This window comes from Piliocolobus tephrosceles, chromosome 1, assembly GCF_002776525.5.
Source record: "Piliocolobus tephrosceles isolate RC106 chromosome 1, ASM277652v3, whole genome shotgun sequence".
Classification (NCBI taxonomy): domain Eukaryota; kingdom Metazoa; phylum Chordata; class Mammalia; order Primates; family Cercopithecidae; genus Piliocolobus; species Piliocolobus tephrosceles.
In genome coordinates, this window is record NC_045434.1 from 188,845,960 (window position 1) to 188,862,664 (window position 16,705).

Consider the following 16,705-nt stretch of genomic DNA (forward strand, 5'->3'; position numbering starts at 1 on the left):
TGAAACCCGGATAAGAACCCAAATCTGTGCTTCAAAGCCAAGGAGAGCAGGGAACGCTTTACTGCAGATGTGATACTTAAGGGGCTTCCCAAAGTCATCTTGGGGGATGTGGATGGGCGGGAGAAAGGGTCACAGGTGAATATATTCCAAGCAGAAAAGGCAAAGAACTAGAAAAAGGAAAAAGGATGGAATGCTTAGGGAGTTTAAGCAGGGGGTGCTGTGGTCTGAAGGATCAGTTGCCTCCTCCCAGCAGCTGAGGGAAAGCCAGCAGTGTGATGAGGCCCGGGAGGAGCCATCTCACGCTGCTCAGGCCTAGGGTACTGGAGGGGGCTGGGGCAACACCACCTTCCCTTCTTGCTCCAGAGCTGGGCTGAGGCCCTGGCACTCAAGGGAAGTGGGGGAACTCCTGAATGCTCATATAACTCTACTGCCCAGCTCTGGTCCCTGAGCCCATCTACTTCCTGTTCCCACAGGTTCACCGGAGCCAGCCTCCCAGCCCCCGTTATCAGCAGCAAGAACTGGCTGCGACTGCACTTCACATCGGATGGCAACCACCGGCAGCGCGGATTCAGTGCCCAGTACCAAGGTAGGCAGGTCCCAGGACTGTCCAACTTCCTCAGCGGGCAGCAGAGATGACACCTGGAGGGCTCATCGCCTCCCCACACTGGGGTGTGGCTTCAGGCTTCCTTGCCTTCTTTGTACGTTTCCATTTGCAGACTAGAGGTCTGCACATTTGCATTTCTGCATCTGCCCTGGTCTTTTGCCCCAGATGGGGATGTTTCCCAAATTATGTAGCTGGAGCTGCCCCTCAAAGGCCAGGCTAATCATAATAGTGAATACCAGGTGCCTGCTAAGAGCCAGGCACAGTGCTAGGCACTTGACGAGTACCATCTCCTTTTATCTTCATCATGACCCTGCAAAGGAAACACAGTCATCACCTCACTTTATGGACAAGGAAGCTAAGGCTCAGAGAGGTTAAGCCAATTTCCCAAGGCCATCTGAACTCCTGCCTTTTGAGTCCAGAGCCCACCCTCTTAACCACCAGCTTTTGCCAACCTCTGCAGCCTACATTTCTACTCTTTTTCATTTTATCTAGAACATGAATATATTCCAAAATCACTTCAGGGAGCATGCTAGCTTTGATGTTCAAATCTGTGACAAACCGTCTAGTGGCAACAGATCAGACCAGGAATGGCAGGTGGAGATCGCAGCTGAGCAGATTTCTGCTGCGGTAATGAAGAATTTCCTAACCGAAGAACCGCCTATAAAAAGGAGTGGGTTAACCCAGAAGCAAGGAGCTATCTGTAACTGGAGGAGATCCAACATTCCAGCTGATAGATGGGAGCGGACCAGCACATTCCTTTTCGACATTGAGTGTATTCAAAGTACTCAACATTTATAGAGATAAACACCAAGGGTTGGCCTCATAATGTGCTCATTAAGCCTTTAACTATTACCATTCTCAGATTGTCATTGGTTTTAACAGAATAGACAGCAAGCTTATATTGTGCACCTGTTAAGTATAAGGACCTGTGTGAACCCTGGGCTCTGAGGCCAAATGCCTGCTGACCCACCCTTGAGGTAGCATAGGGCGGAGTAGAGCTCCCTCCACAAGGCCCCTGGGGCCAGGCTTTCTGGCTGGAAACTGGGATGAAAGCAGCCCTGAAGGAAGAAGTGTTACCTTCAAAATCTGAATCTTTTAGGAACGGCCTAATTTACTTAGCCTTGGGTGTACACATTTGAAATATCTAGAAAGTAAACAAGAAACCAACTTGGTTCAGTAGCGTAACAAAGCCTTACGCCGAGAGCTTTCTTGGAGACGTTTTTCCACTGCTGAGGCTGGGTCTTTGTGTGAGTGGAACAGCTGTCTGTATCTTTCTGCTGTGTTGTTCAAAAAACAAAAGCAGAGATGAATGATATAATTTTATCTGATTAAGTAAGTGCTGGGTGTTTCTAATATTTCAAGTTACAGAGGGCCCATTTGTCAGTTTTTAAGGTTAAGGTTTGATGCCAGCAGTGGGCAGTAAGAACCCAAGCCAGGCAGTCTCCAGATCACACATCGATTCCACATCTGTGCACACCAGGCCCCATGCTAGGCACTGTATGTACATTGTCCCACTCAGTACTCCCCACAGTACAGTGATACATTTGTTTTTATTTCTGTTTTTTTCTTTCCTCCAGCTGAGGAAGCTGGGGTTCAGAGAGGTTGTCTAACTAGCTCAGGATCACACAGCCTGTGAACCGTAAAGCTCTAATTCATTCACAGACCTCTGTGAGTATTTGCAGAATTACAGGGCCTCCTCTTACGGTGCTTTGGGTGTCTTCCCTTTCCTATTAACCAGTAGCTTTCAAACTTTGTTTTGTTCATCTCACCCCACTGTAAAAAAAAAAAAATCACAACCCAGTATAAGCATACATCTGTAGAACTAAAAGGAAAATATGACCAAGTGGTATTTACTATGTACAATGTGCTCTGAAAATGTCATTTTTATTTTTAAATGCTAGTTGCAGCCTCTAAATTAATTTTACAAGTCTGCTGCAGGGAACAACTCACAATCTAAAAAGCACTGTTTTAGTTGCAAACTTCTTGAAAGCAGGCCCTGTCCTCTGTTCTCTCTATCATCCTTAGCATATCCCAGAATGAAGTTTTGCATGTTAGTGTGTGCCAGTGTATAAAGGGACTTGCTAGATTTTTGGACACTTGGCATTTATTACTTTGTTCAACCCTAGCAGCAACTGTGTGAAGGAGATACTACTACTCGTCCCATTTTACAGTTGAGGAAAGAGAGTCATAAGGTAACTAGCTGGCTGAGGTCTCGTTAATAATATGTAGGAGCCAGGATTTGAAGCCCAGCAGTGCTAATTAGGGTCTGGCATGCTCAATTATTGTGATTCTGTTAATAAATGATTCTTCCTTGAAACCTACTTTTTCTAGTGTTTTCCTAAACGAGGCTGCATAGTGCAAGGATATATAGTGATCATTTAGTAACTCCACTGGTGACTCTCTAAAGCAATGTTTCTCAGCCTCAGCACTATTGACATTGTGAGCTGGATAATTCTTTGTTGTGAGGAAGTGTCCTGTGCATAGCAGGATGTTTAGCAGCATGCTTGGCCTCTGCCCATTAGATGCTAGACACAGTGCAGTAGGAGGGAGCCACAGGGACCAGCAGCCAATAGCAGCCCCTCCCACACACACAGTCATGACAACCAAAAAAGTCTCCAGACATTGCCAAATGTCCCTATGTGTATAAGCACCTCCGGTTGACAACTACTACTCTAAAGGAATAAAAACTTTGGTGCCCGTAAAGACCAAGCTAAGCTTTATTATTGCAAATACATCCTAAAACAGTGGCAGAAATAGATTTCAGTCAGGAGTCGAGCAGGAGACAGAAGGAATACTGCACAGCTTTAACGGTAGAGGGTTTAGTGAAGGCACAATATACAGAGGTGAGGGTGGAGTTAAAGGAGCCCACAAGAGATGGTGAGGCCCCTGAGGACTAAACAGCAGGTGGCCTACACCACCACTAGGTGTGCAAAGGGACCAGGGAAGAAGATGGCAAGAGCTGGAACCATAGAAGAGAGTGCTGCCCCTTGGCAGACCTGAAAAGCTGTTCCCCACCCACAGTGCAGGAGGAGGAGACCACAGGGATCCATGGTAGCCAGTGCACAAGGAGGGGATTAGGGGATCAGTAGCTTGACCTGTCTCCTCTCTCCCTGCCATCCACTGTGCTTCCCATCTGCCAATCCAACAGGAAGCCAGGAGCAAGGGAACAGAGGCCCCGCTGTGTCCTGCTCCGTGCCCTGGGATCCTGGCTGGCATTACCACCAGGCTCCCTTGCTCTCTAGCAGTCCACAGAGGTCAACTTCCTGGGACACAGAGCAGGGCAGAGAGGTTTAAAGAATGGACCTGGAAGGGCAGGGGAAGAATCATTGACATTGGATCAGTTTCACCCACAGTCAGCTTTGTGGCACTAGATTCTTAAGTGATTTACGGCACATCAGAGCTAATGATTACCAACTTCCAATGGTATTGACAGATATTTTTTCCCAGATAAACAAAAAGAAGTAAACTTAAAATAAAAGATAACCTACAACGTAGTACATTATTTTCTTGCCTCAGTCCAATCAGAATTTAGGATGTTTGTGGCCAAACACAATTTTACCTAATACCACAGGGTATTAGAAGGCCTGAGTTCTAGTCGGGCTCTGCTTCAGACTGGTTATCAGCAGGTAGGCAACTGTGTTCAATTTAACAAGCATTTTGGAGTGACATTACTATGTGACAGCAAAAAAGATGAATGCTACTAGGCCAATCTCTGCTCTTAAGGAGAACAGGTTAAAGAGAGGCACAGACATAAATCTATAACTTCTGTACAGCATGATAAGAGGTGTAACTGAGGCCTGATTAAGAGTTCCAGGGCTAGAGATAAAAGGGCAATTAGTTTTGCCAGAAGGATTTAAGGAAAGCCAAAAAAGAGGCAGTGACTTAAATGTGGGTCTCAGAAAGATGCCAGACAGACCATGGGAAGACGTGTTCCAGGTCAAGCAAAGGCAAGAAAGCATGAAACTACCACGTCTAATGAACCACAACTATTTCCATGCATCTAAAGCAGTGGTCACAGACCAAATCCGGCCTCCACCTGCCTTTGTATGGCCCTCCATCAAAGAATGGGTTTTACATTTTTGCACAGTTAAAGAAAAGAAATTGAAAAAAATAATATTTCATGACACATGAAAATTGCATGAAATTCACATTTCGGTGTCCATAAAGGTTTATCGAAACACAGCAACGTTCATTCATTTACACCTGGTCTACAGCTGCTTTCGCACTACCAGGGCAGAGCTGAGCAGTTTATGACTGAGACAAGTGGCCCACAGGCCTAATATATTTACTACCAGGCCCTTTACAGAAAAAGTTTGCCAACCTAGAGGTAAGTCTGCCACCTAGAGAAAAGCAAGCAGGAGAGGTAGCGAGCACTGAGGCTGGAAAGTGTGGTAGTGGTCAAGTTGTGAAAGCCTCAGTAGAGTTGGGCTTGATTCCATGAGTCATAGACAAGAAGTGATCAGAAGTTGTTAATGAGAGGGGAGACATGATCCCATTTTCATTTTAGGAAGATCTTTGCCCTAGAATCCAAACTGAGAAAATGGTTAAGAATCTTGGGGAATTGGTAACGAGCCAGAGTTTAAACAGGAGTGAAGATGAAAAGGAAGGGACAGACCAAACATATTTCTGGTAAATCCCACTGGACTCATGACTAGTTAGATTTGGTGGGAGTGGGAGGGGATGGGGTTGAAGAAGATGAAGGAGTCAGGGATGAATCTAGCTTAAGTGGTTTAAAAAAATGATATTAACAAAGATGGTCTGGGGCAGAGACAGATGGGGAATGAAGTTTACTTGGGACACATTGATTCTGGGTGATGCTGGGATGTCAGGGATCCGGAGACTATCTAGCGAGCAGTTGACTCTTCTGTGGGTCTGTAGCTCAGGGAAGAAGGGTCTGGGCTAGAAATAATGATGTGAAAAGTTCAAACCAAAGTAGAGGCTGAGACCACCATTCCCCTCCCCACGTATAACGTGAGAAGATAGGGTCAAAAAAGTGGTTTTCAAAGTGGGTTCCTTGGTGACTAACAGGTCTTCCAGCATGGTTTGATAGGGGCTGAGTGGGTGGGACTTCAGGTTTCCACCCCTACTTCAACCTGAGCAGTTTCTCTTTGAAGTATTTTATGTAGTGGGTATTTACCTAAGAGTATGTTAAAATGATAAGTTCCTGTAGCTGAAGTGTTTGGCAACCACAGGACTTTAAAGTTCCTTAAGAGTTTTTTTTTTCAGTTCTGGTGGGCGGGCCTATTGAGGTTGTGTAATCAATCCATCTGCCTCCCGGCCAGGAATGTTGCAAGTCTATGGAAATGATGGTGAGAAGAGAGAGCCTTTCTTAATGTACTCAATGGCTGCTAATCATCGCCACTGGTGAGGGGCTTCCCTGGCTGGGAGGACAGCACCTTCGTTATCTCCCTCCTCATCTGTAGAGAGGGGCTCTTATTAACCCTACAGGGCTATCGGAAATGAAAGAAGATCCCGGTATAAAATACCTGGCACTTGGTAGATTCTGAGGAAATGGAACCCTCAGTCCTCATACTCATCAATCACTTTGACTCGCTTGTTAAATAGTGAAACCCTTGCACAGTGAGAAAGAGCTGGCTCCTCTGGCTCTTCCTTAGACACCTGCTCTTTGCCTTTCACTCTGACCTAATGATCATCATTTGGCTCCTCCCTTCAGTCAGATCCCAGCCTGCCTTTCCTATACCTGTCACTGCCTCTCTTGCCAAGTCAACCCTGCTGACTGAGAGATGGAAGATATTCCACAGTGAAAACCATTGGCTTCTCTGCCTTCTAGAAGTCCTGCACTGAGTTTCAATTGTCTGCAGAATAAACTTATTCATTTGAAAACGTTTGCATTGACTGAGATGGTTGAGGCTTTTTATAATAGCAAGCTGAAGCTTCTGTTTTCCATTGAACATGTTGGGTTCTTGCCTGTGACTTATCTTCAATCTCAGGCCAAAATGAAGGGGCTTCAGGCATCCTGTGGTCCCTGCTCTGATTCTTTTGTCCTATTCTTCTTGGCCTGCTGATCTGCCAAACTTTCCAGCCTAATATCCAGGTTCTGTACCTCCAATGGTCTCTGCAAAAATTGCAGGCTTGTTGCTACTTGGCTCAGGAGCCTAGGGTCCACAAAACTGAGCTGGTGAGTTCAGCCCAGAGGAAGCCTGTTACTGATGCATGAACACAAAATATGGCACCCGTGAACTCACCAGGTTTCAAGTGTAACCCACTCCTTTTGACAGGAAATGAATTTAAAGCACGTATTCTTATAACAGTAATTCATTCACTCAGTCATCAAACTGTTATTGGGAAACTTCTGTGTGCCTGGCTCAGTGTCATCACAGAATATAGATGCACAAGCTCGTGGGGCAACAGCTAGAAGAACAGGACATGATTTTGCAGTGCAATGGGGTTTCAACAGAGGTCTGAAGGAACTCTTGAGGAGGGCAGTGACTTCTACCTGAGAGATGTAGACACCCATAGGGAAGCAGTAACATTTGAGTGAGGTCCTGGGTACCTACAAATAAGAGGTAGCCAGGCAGAGAAGGGGAGGAAAGAATGTTCCAGGTAGAGAAAGTAGTATTGCTTAGGCCGCATAGGCTATCAAAACCAAGAACCAATGGTTAGAGTGATTTCTTAAACATCTCTCCTTTCTCTCATCATTGTCTCCAGCTGAATTCACCGAAGTTAGTGAATAACCCCACATGGCTTATAAATAATGGCAAAGCACTATTCTGGGAACTAAAACATGCTACTCCCAACACCACTTCCCATTTACCATGCCAGATCCTTCTCTTCCTTAGGTATTCCAGTGGTCTCAGTTTTGGTGTGGTTAACCGAGAAACCACTGAAGCAGCATCCAACAAAGCACTTTTTACAACCTTAGTTGAGTTGATGGCCATTTTTTCTACCATTTTCAGAAAATCTCTGAGCATAGTGCATAACCAGCTTCTGGGGAGCTTTGCATAATTTTCTCAGCTGTCGGTGGGTGATCCTTCAACACCTGAATTCTTAGCAACAGCTATTGCCAGAATTTTGAGTGTTCTTTTAATTATTTTTATACTAACTTTTTACTCTTCATTAGTTGGAGCAGTGAATCTAAGGATGAAATGTACCAAGGCAAAGCACCCAAATGATAATCTTTTTCAACAATAACTCCTGTAGCATTCAGTGTATCTGACTCTATTTTTTTTTTCATTCTCTTCGACATGATTTTTCCCATCAACCTTCAGCACAGCTACTGCATCCAAAATTTTGCCAGATGTTCTTCTAGTTTTCCTTTTTCATAGACACTAATAGTAACTAACTGCAGAATTATTTCTTGCATATTTTTCTCAGTTTGAGTCTTGTCACCTTTTCCTTCGAAGAACATGGCATCATCTTTGGTCACAATGACTGCTCCAACTTTTCCTAAGTCATGAAACTGAACATCTTCAAGCTTTAAGGTCAAGCTCTCTTTTCCAAACACCATACCATCATAGCAATAGCTTTGTTTGGTCTTTCTATGTCACCAAAGCCTGGAGCTTTGACTACCGTACCCCAATGCCAACTTTTATCCTATTTTAAATGATCGTACTGAGAGCATCTTCAGCAATTATGACCAAAGACTTTCAGTGGAGATTGGCAATTTTAAGGGTGGGTACAATTGACTGCTTACCAGAAATCCCAAGCATCCTAGAATTCTCCTTTCTGGACTTTTGACATGTTATTCAAGTAGGGAGAGATGTAATCTTGGTCAATCTCTGTTGTCTAATTCATTCAGTGTTTTTCTGTCCTTTACTGTGATGACACCTTTCCAACCTTTGTGATTACATCAGAAGTGATCTTGCTGATTTCTTTGTCTCCATTGGCAGACATTGTGTAAATGGAGAAATCTCTTCAGGAGTTGTCACGGGTTTAGACTGCTTCTTAAGTTTGGTAATTACAGTACCAACACACAACATCACTCCTTTCCTGGTTTCCACTGGATTAACACTTTTGCTAATCTCTACCTAGCCTTCCATGGTGACAGAGCATGCCAGTACAGCAGCAGTGGTGGTACCACCCCAGCCTCTTCATTTGTGTGTTGGCAACATCCAGATCAAATCTGATGCCAATATTTATCTTGTAAGTCAATTGACCTGCAGCAGACACATCATCCTTTGTTACTTTGAGGCTTCCCTATCTCTGTTCAGGAACCACTGTTCTTCCCTTTGACATCATAGTAATGGCTACAGCACCTGCTAGAAAGTCTGTACCTTGAAGCATTAGGCCTCAAGCAGGTGCACTGGATTTTCCATCTTTGGAATAACTCTGAGTGAGATGAGGAACCAGTGTGCCAAACCCTGGCTTCATCTGGCAAAGGAATGTGGGTAATGAAAGCATTTCTGCAGGACAGGTGGCTAATGACGAGGCACCCTCAGCTATAAGGGAGGGGCAGAATGCAGGATGTACACCCAACAATTTTTCAAGTAGGAAAAAGGCAAGGTCAGATTTCAGTTTTTGAAAGATCACCCCCTGCAACTTTTTAAACAATGGGCTAGAAGGGATGAATCTGCAAAGAAAACTCTAGCAAAAGAGGATGAGTATAGGTAGGAGTGTCTTAGAACATTGAAAGAAGGATACATATTGGAGAAATTGTATAAGGCTGAGTAAATTGGATTTGGTGAAGGAGTAGTGGCAGGAAAGGAAAAGATGGTTCAGCGAGCAAGACTGCCAAGTGGCAGGGCAAGGGGAATGACCAAGTTTAGTGGAGGGGCTCACCCTCATAAAGAGATATCTGAATCCATTGGGAAGAAAAGAAGATGCAGATTCCCTCCACTTCTTGACTCCCAGAGCCTTGGAGACAGGTTAGGCCTCCCTTTGGTCTCTCCTCCCCTAACGGGTCCTTGTCTCCCACTAGCTCAGCCCAATAACTCATGCTGCAGACTAGAGAGGCATTTGTATTGCCAGATTCTTCTAGCTAAATGTGTACCATGTGTCCCGCTAACCTTTACAACAGCGGGAAAATGTCTTGTAATTAACCAGAATATAAAGGATGAATGGAGCAGCCTGGCAGTCTCCTGTAGTCATTATCATTCGGAGGAGATGAATGTACCTAGTAAGATTTCCATCAACCAGTTACAGTCAGCACTCTTCCCTTGGGAGTCCTGACTTTGTTCACATACGGTAAAAACCGTGCACAGTGTATGTGTATGACATGTATGACTTCTTTTTTGTATGTGAATATTTGTATCCATGTGTTTACGTGTGCATGAATATGTACTTGTGAGTGTGCTTGTTGTAGGCAGAAATGTGCATGTAAACATGGGTAAGTGCACAGTACAAGAAGCAGCCCAGTGAATATTAAGCATACTATCAGGGGGTGTGCATTCAATTGTAGCCAGACCATGGAGCCAGCCCCAGGCTCCATTTTACCTCCACTGCGTTGATAGTTACAGAATCTTCTTTTTACAGACAAGTGGTTCAGTATAATATCATTGGCACAAGGCTAGTGGGTGCTCCATGAAAAAAATCCATGTACAAACATCACGAATGAGTACATCCCAGAAATTCTCTAGGTTCTTTCTATTTTGTTCATCTTATTGTTTTGACCTTCTTTTCTTACTGGGTCTGCTGGTAGTACACTCTGGAGTTCTGGAGACCTGCCCTTGTTCTCTGACCTTTCACAACCTGGTCTTTCCCAGTCTGTTGAGTCAGCTCGTCAATGAGCTTATTTCATGGCTGATTTCCCATGGTGCTGCACATTCCATGATCACTCATCACCCCACCCACCTGGGCAGACTGTTACAAAAACAGGATGGCTAAATATAACTCCCTGGGATTGCTCAAAAACTGAGACCCCAGCATCTGGAGGTGATGTCTTAATGCTAATATTCCTGGTGATGTGGATCTTGCCTAGAGCTTACCCCTCAGTGAAGGAACTTACATGACCCATCAGTCAGCTCCCATATGGTGTGTGCCAACCGGTCAGCTGGACCTGAATATATATCTTGTAGAGTTTGTGTTGTTGGTATGCGGAACCCTTGCCCAAAGAGCGGTGACTCCTGTATTTCCCCGGGCTAACATGATGAGGACAAAGACTCTATCTGTGGATTCTAATGTGCATCCGACGACCGTGTGGTGGCTACAGGCAACCCTGGTGATGCAACCTCTCAGATCCAGCTCAAAGTGGTGATCACCAAATTCATATGTACATTATGGAGCTCCCTGCAGCTTTTCAGGCTCCTTCTCACTCGGCTCTCACCTTGACAAACGCCATCCTATGCTAAGTAGCAGGAAGTAAAGGAGGAAGAACAGAAGTTAGCTCAAGCTTGGGATGCATGAGGACATCATCCATTACTAGAAGCAGCCCAGTGAATATTAAGCACAGATCCACTAGGTAAGGCAGTCTTTCCCTGGGGAGGAACAAGTGAATAGGGTGGACACAGAAATCAGAAGGATTCCTTCTGGGCCCTTGAGAAAGGCAAGGAGCAGGAGACTTTTCCTCAATCCAACTGTCAGAAGAGAGGACGGGGAGGCTCCCTCTTAGCATCGCCTCCCCTCATGGCCATGCATATCTCACAGTCCCCACATCAGCCCCTACAAGGAAAAGCCAAGCAGCCTTGCCCCTGGGAATGGCCTCTGTGGTGCTGATTCCCTTCCTCATTCCCCATCCTCTAGTGACACTAGAGCCAGAGACAAGGAGACGACGAAGACTCTTCACCTCCCACTCAACCAGGTGCCCTGAACCATCTCCACAGACCTGACCACAAATGGGCCGCACTGGGTCATAGAGACCCCTCACCCACTGCTGCCCTGATGCTGGGGCACTAGGGGTTTTAGGCTCAAATCGTCGCGGTGCTGGAACTGCTCCTGTTCTCCCAGGGATGGTGAATCAGAGGGCTATCCCCCTGCCGCACTGTATTAGCTAGGCTTGAATAATGTATGTGTCCCTACTAATGTCCTCTGTTTGATCATGTGTCCACGTTAGTGTTCATTGGAAATTTTCCTGCTGGACACACACGGAGAGTAATGCACATTTATAATAACAGTTTGAATGCATGTTGGGAGGCTATGACTCTGTGGTAATAACTGAATTTTATCAGACATTCAGATTAGACAGTGAGTTGCCTGCCAGGGAACAAACCCTTGGGGAACTTTTTCAAGTAGCCAGAGTTGGGGGACTGGGAGGCAGCCTTCCTTGCATATCTGATTACTGTGAGCTTTGATTTGGGGATTGGCATGTTACTTCAAGTCCAGAGCAAATACCTGAGTTTTCAGAGCCTGAGCTTGGGAGCAGATCCTGGAGAAGGCTGACAGTTTCCTTGGGATTGCTTTGGGTGCAGATCACAAGAAGAGAGGCTGAGGCTCAGTGAAGAACACAGCTGCTTCCTGGTTGTGTGACTTATAGCAAGTCACTTAAACTACTCTGAACCCTGATTTGATTATCTATCGAGTAGGTATAATCACTACCAGTCAAGGTTGTTGAAAGTATAAGGACCAAATGAAATGATTCTAGGCATTGAGGATACACCCATGAATAAAAATTCCTGCCTTTGTAGAGCTTACATTGCAATGTGGAATGACAGAAATAACTACATAAATGGTATAGTACGTTAGAAAGTTGGGAAGATAAAGTTGGGAAGGAGACAGGGAGAGCTGGGGTTGCAGGTGTCATTTTAATGGAGTGGTCAGGGAAGGCCTCAGTGAAGAAGTGGTGTTTGCACAAACACTTAAGGGAAAAGGGGAGCAAGTTGTAGAGATACCTGGGGGAAAACCTTTTGGGGAATTGGCAGGCTGAAGCAGAAGCATGCCTGGCATATTGTAGGCACAGCAGGGATGCCCATGAGGCTGCAGAAGAGTGATCAAGGCCAAATACAGGGCCAGAGAGGTCATGGGGAGAACAAATTGGTCTTGCAGGCCATCTTAAGGACTTTTACTCTAGAAAAGATCGGTTGCCACTGATGAGTTTTGAGCAGAGATATAATATGGTTTTATTTATGTTTTAATAGGATCCCTCTGGTTCTTGTGCTAAGAACAGACTATATAGGGACAAGGGTGAAAAATGGGAGGCCATAGTCATGAAGGGAAAGGTATCACAGACTTGGATCAGGATGATAGACAATGGAAATTGTGAGAAGTGGTTCCCTTTGGGATATATTTGGAAGGATTTGCTGATGGACTGTGCGTGGGTTTGAGAAAGAGGAGTCAAGGACGCTGCTTTAAGTAAAGAACTTGTAAAGTACCCTGGACCTGGCATATAGGAAGTGCCCAGTTACAGTTATTGTCACCACTGCTGGGTATCAATCTGAGCAGGGCTAAGTCAGCAGGCGAGGCCAGCTGGAAGATGGCACAGCGGGGAGCTGGGATTGAACAGCTGCTCCATGGCACATAACCAGAGACAGGGAGAAGCCGTTAGAGGCCAAGAGAATGCCTTGGGTAATGGGGGTCGTCAGACCAAAGGAGGCTGATGGGTACAGAGGAATGGCCTTTGGAATTATGGAGTTCTGACTCTGGCACCTTTTGTGTGCTATTTGACAAAGTTCTGATGAACTGAGGACTAGGCTGGACTTAGTGACAGGGTCAAAGCCAGATCTGATCCATCAGGCACCCACTTGAGTCAGGCACCATCTCCCAGTGACCTCCAGGACTCAGCTTCCCCTGCCCATAAGAGGTTGGCTTATGTAGACTGGGCTTGACTTGGCTAGTTTGCTCTTCTCCCATGTGTCTCTTATCCTCCTGGGAGCAGCTACGTTGTCTCACAATGATGGCAGACATGCAAGAGGCCAAGCCTAATCTGGCAGGTGCTTTTAAGCCTTTGAACACATCAAGGCCTCCAGATTTCCCATGGCCAAAGCAAGTCACAAGGCCAAACCCAAAGTCAAGGAGTGGGGGAATGTACTCCACCTCTATAATGGGGGGAGCTAAAAATCATATTGCAAATGGTGAGAATACAAGGAGAAGCAACAATTTGGGCCCATAATCTGATCTACCATACCCTTTCAGGGCTGGCTCAGAATTGAGGTAGGAAAGAAGCTGTAGAGAAGCAGAGGTGGGCTGCAAGACTGCACACGTCAATACTCGTGAAAAGTTTGCTGAGGAGCAGGTTGAATTCAGTAGTTCTAGTGAAATCTTAGACATCTGTGAGAGGCTACCGGGGGAGTCCCAGAGCCCCTCAAAGCCCACCCGGTGGGAGATCACATTTTTGGCCTCCCCCAGAGGGCCACCCTTGATAGTAACTTTTCCTTCATGTCTGAGGTCCTATTGCCCTTGACTGCTACCCTTGGAATGTCCCAACCCAGAGAAGTTCCTGGCTTTGACCCATCATGGAATTTTCCAAGGCACATGAGGGGATCCTTCTGGAGGGACCCTTATTGCTGGTCACAGGCAACAACTCACGTTGTTTTTCCTCTTACCTCCTCTCTAGTCAAGAAGCAAATTGAGTTGAAGTCTCGAGGTGTGAAGCTGATGCCCAGCAAAGATAGCAGCCAGAAGACATCTGTGTGTAAGTGTCCGCCTGCCAGCCCGCCTGCCAGGCCTCTTGCTCGAGGTCAGACACCCAGGCACTAAACCATGGGGAAGCCAGATGATGCTGGAATGACTTCCCTTCAACCCTGCTTCCTCCATCCTGGGCTCTGGGCTTGGACACACTGACCCAGCGGCCAAAGAGCAGCCCTAGGGCCTGTCCTTTGCCTTCTCCTCCTCCTCTTCCCATTTACCTCCTTTTTCCTCTTTCTCCCTCACTTCCCATTCGAACTGCAGTCCAGGGAGTCATTACTGCTACATTTCTCTCTTTATTTTCCTTTTGAATCACTTCCACCTGCTAAGACGGTCCTCCTTCGGCTCCTCTTTTAGGAGTCAATAACCTCGGGCTGGAATCTTGAGGGCTGCAGGGCCCCAGTTCCAGCTCCCAAGGCCAGATTGGGAAATGGAGGCAGGGGAATGACTAGCAACCTCCTCCAAGGGCCCCTGGACCTGGCTGGGCAAAGAGAGGACTGGGGAAGTGGCGGGGGTTGGGGGGTTGTTCCTGCCTTGGGCCAATGGGGAAGCACTGGGGGCTGTCTTCTTGGGCAAGGGGAGGATGACGTCTTTGAGAACATGTTCCTGCTACCAGTGTTTGGAAGGTTAATAGGGGTCTAGTTCTGGGGAATGGTCTGGAATGTGGGTCCCAAAAACACCTGATCAGGGCCTGTGCTAAGGGGCTTTTGAGCTAAAGCCCAGGAAGGGCTGGGGAAGGTTCTGGGCAATTCCACAAGACTGGGCTTGAAAGCAGGGGAGGTTTTTCCAGAAACCTTCCACTTTCCTTCTGGGCCGAGTGGTAGGGAGCTTTCCTTGGTCCTCCAAATGACTGACCTGGTTTTCCTTCTCCTTCCCTCCCTTTGCCCTTCTCCTGCATCTCCGGTCCTCTCTCCCTCCACTTTTTCTCCTCTTGCCACTTTTTGCTCCATCATTCTTCTCACCCTTCTGCTCCCCCCTCTTCTCTCCCTGCTTCTCATCCTGTGCCTGACTTGCTCCTCCCACCCTCCCCGTTCCTCCCCTTCCATCTCGCCTCCATGTGCTCACTTTCCTGGAGATGCTAGAAGTATTTATTGAGGAGAGAAGGACATAGAGTGGCACCGGTGGTTTCCAAGCTCTGTGCCGATGTGTGTGGCCGGGAGAACATCAGGGCAAGAGGCACTTTGGTCTCAGGCTCCAACTGAACTGAACCTGGGTGGGGGATTGTCTGTGGTCTTTCAAGTCATCTGAGTGGAGACAGTTGCCACGGGCTGTTGGGTACAGCTAGGAACCGGCATCTCCAGTCACCCACCCTGAGAGACTGGATGGCAGAGGGCACCGGAAGACCCTTCTTCTGTGCTTGACTAGAGGTTTAGGGGAAAGGACAGGGTGCTGGGAGAGCCCAGGGTCAGGCTAGGAATCTGCAGAGGGCTCAAGCCATGTCCCTGACCCTCACAGGCTTTTTCTTTCTGTAGCCACAAAGGAGACCCAATGAACTGAGGCAGGCACGGTTTAATTTCACAGTTTGCCCTGGAGCCACAGGCAAACTTAAGGAAATGGCCCTGACTTAGGAGATCAAATGTTTATCCCAATTGTGTCCTCAGGTAGCATGTTACCCCAGACACCAATGTTTCAGTTTTCACATCTGTAGAATGGGAATGCAAAACCCTACCCTGCCTTCCTCCCAAGAGTGTTGCTGGATCTAAGATGGGTCTTGTTGACCTAGGACTTCAGGAGGCCCACAGACTAGCCAAAAAAGTACACGTGATGCTGTGGGGGTGCACTTTTCTGAAGACAGGGTTCAGGGTTTTCATTAAGCCAAAAACTCCCTCAGGAAGATAAAGAGAAACCCTGTTCTAATGAAAGAGTGCAAATGCTCTTTGAAAAATAAATATACATATCTCTATCAAGAAGATATTAGCCTCCATTCCAAGAGTTCCTCAGAAAGAATGGGTGTGTGACTCCAGCTGCCTCTGACCCAGGTAGCCACGTGTCTGCAGGTGGCTGGCCCCCTGTGTTCTGCCCAAATTCCCTGTGGACAGCTGTCCTGAAGTTCACAGGGAGAGTGGACCCAGTTCTCTACCTTTACCCTTGCCATTGGTTCTGAGCACCCACCCACCTGTGACTCCCTGCACTGGGTAGAAGGCGTTGCCTTCCTGAGCACGTTGCAGCTTCTCCCTCACCATAGTGACCCTCCCAGAGTAGAGTAAGGATTACTCCACGTTCCTGTCCCTCAGTAGCCAACAGGAAAGCAATGCTATAAACACAAGCAGTTGGTTTTGAGTAGGCAGAGAAGGCTGGAATTAAAAAAAAAAAAAGAAAGGGAGAAACACCTCTTGCCTCCGTAATTCAGACAGTAAACTGATCGCTGAAATTTAAGTTTGCTTGTTTCCTGGAGAGGCTTGAAGATCCTCGTGGGACCACTGTTCCCTGCTCAGTCCTCCCTGGAAGGGGGCACTGGCTGGGTGTGAGCCGCGTCACCATTGGGTTTGTGACTTTCTGGATGGTGCCTGGGTTTCATTTGGGGCTGGCTGAGGAAAGGGGAGGTGGTAGGTTCTGCTCTGTCTGTCAGGGGCTTGTGGCTTGGTGGGTGGGCTTTGCCATGGTCTCGCCTCTTGAATCCAGCCCCATCTGGGGCAGCCTTCTGTT

General features: G+C 46.8%; 1 protein-coding gene across 1 annotated transcript in view; it reads left to right on the forward strand.

Annotated features, from left to right (window-relative positions):
* CSMD2 (CUB and Sushi multiple domains 2) overlaps nucleotides 1-16,705 on the forward strand; it is a 655,333-nt gene that overhangs the window by 336,564 nt on the left and 302,064 nt on the right. The window contains exons 6-7 of the mRNA XM_023232269.1: nucleotides 474-586; nucleotides 13,989-14,066. Of these exons, the coding sequence (XP_023088037.1) occupies nucleotides 474-586; nucleotides 13,989-14,066 (191 nt within the window). The remainder of the gene's footprint in view (nucleotides 1-473; nucleotides 587-13,988; nucleotides 14,067-16,705) is intronic.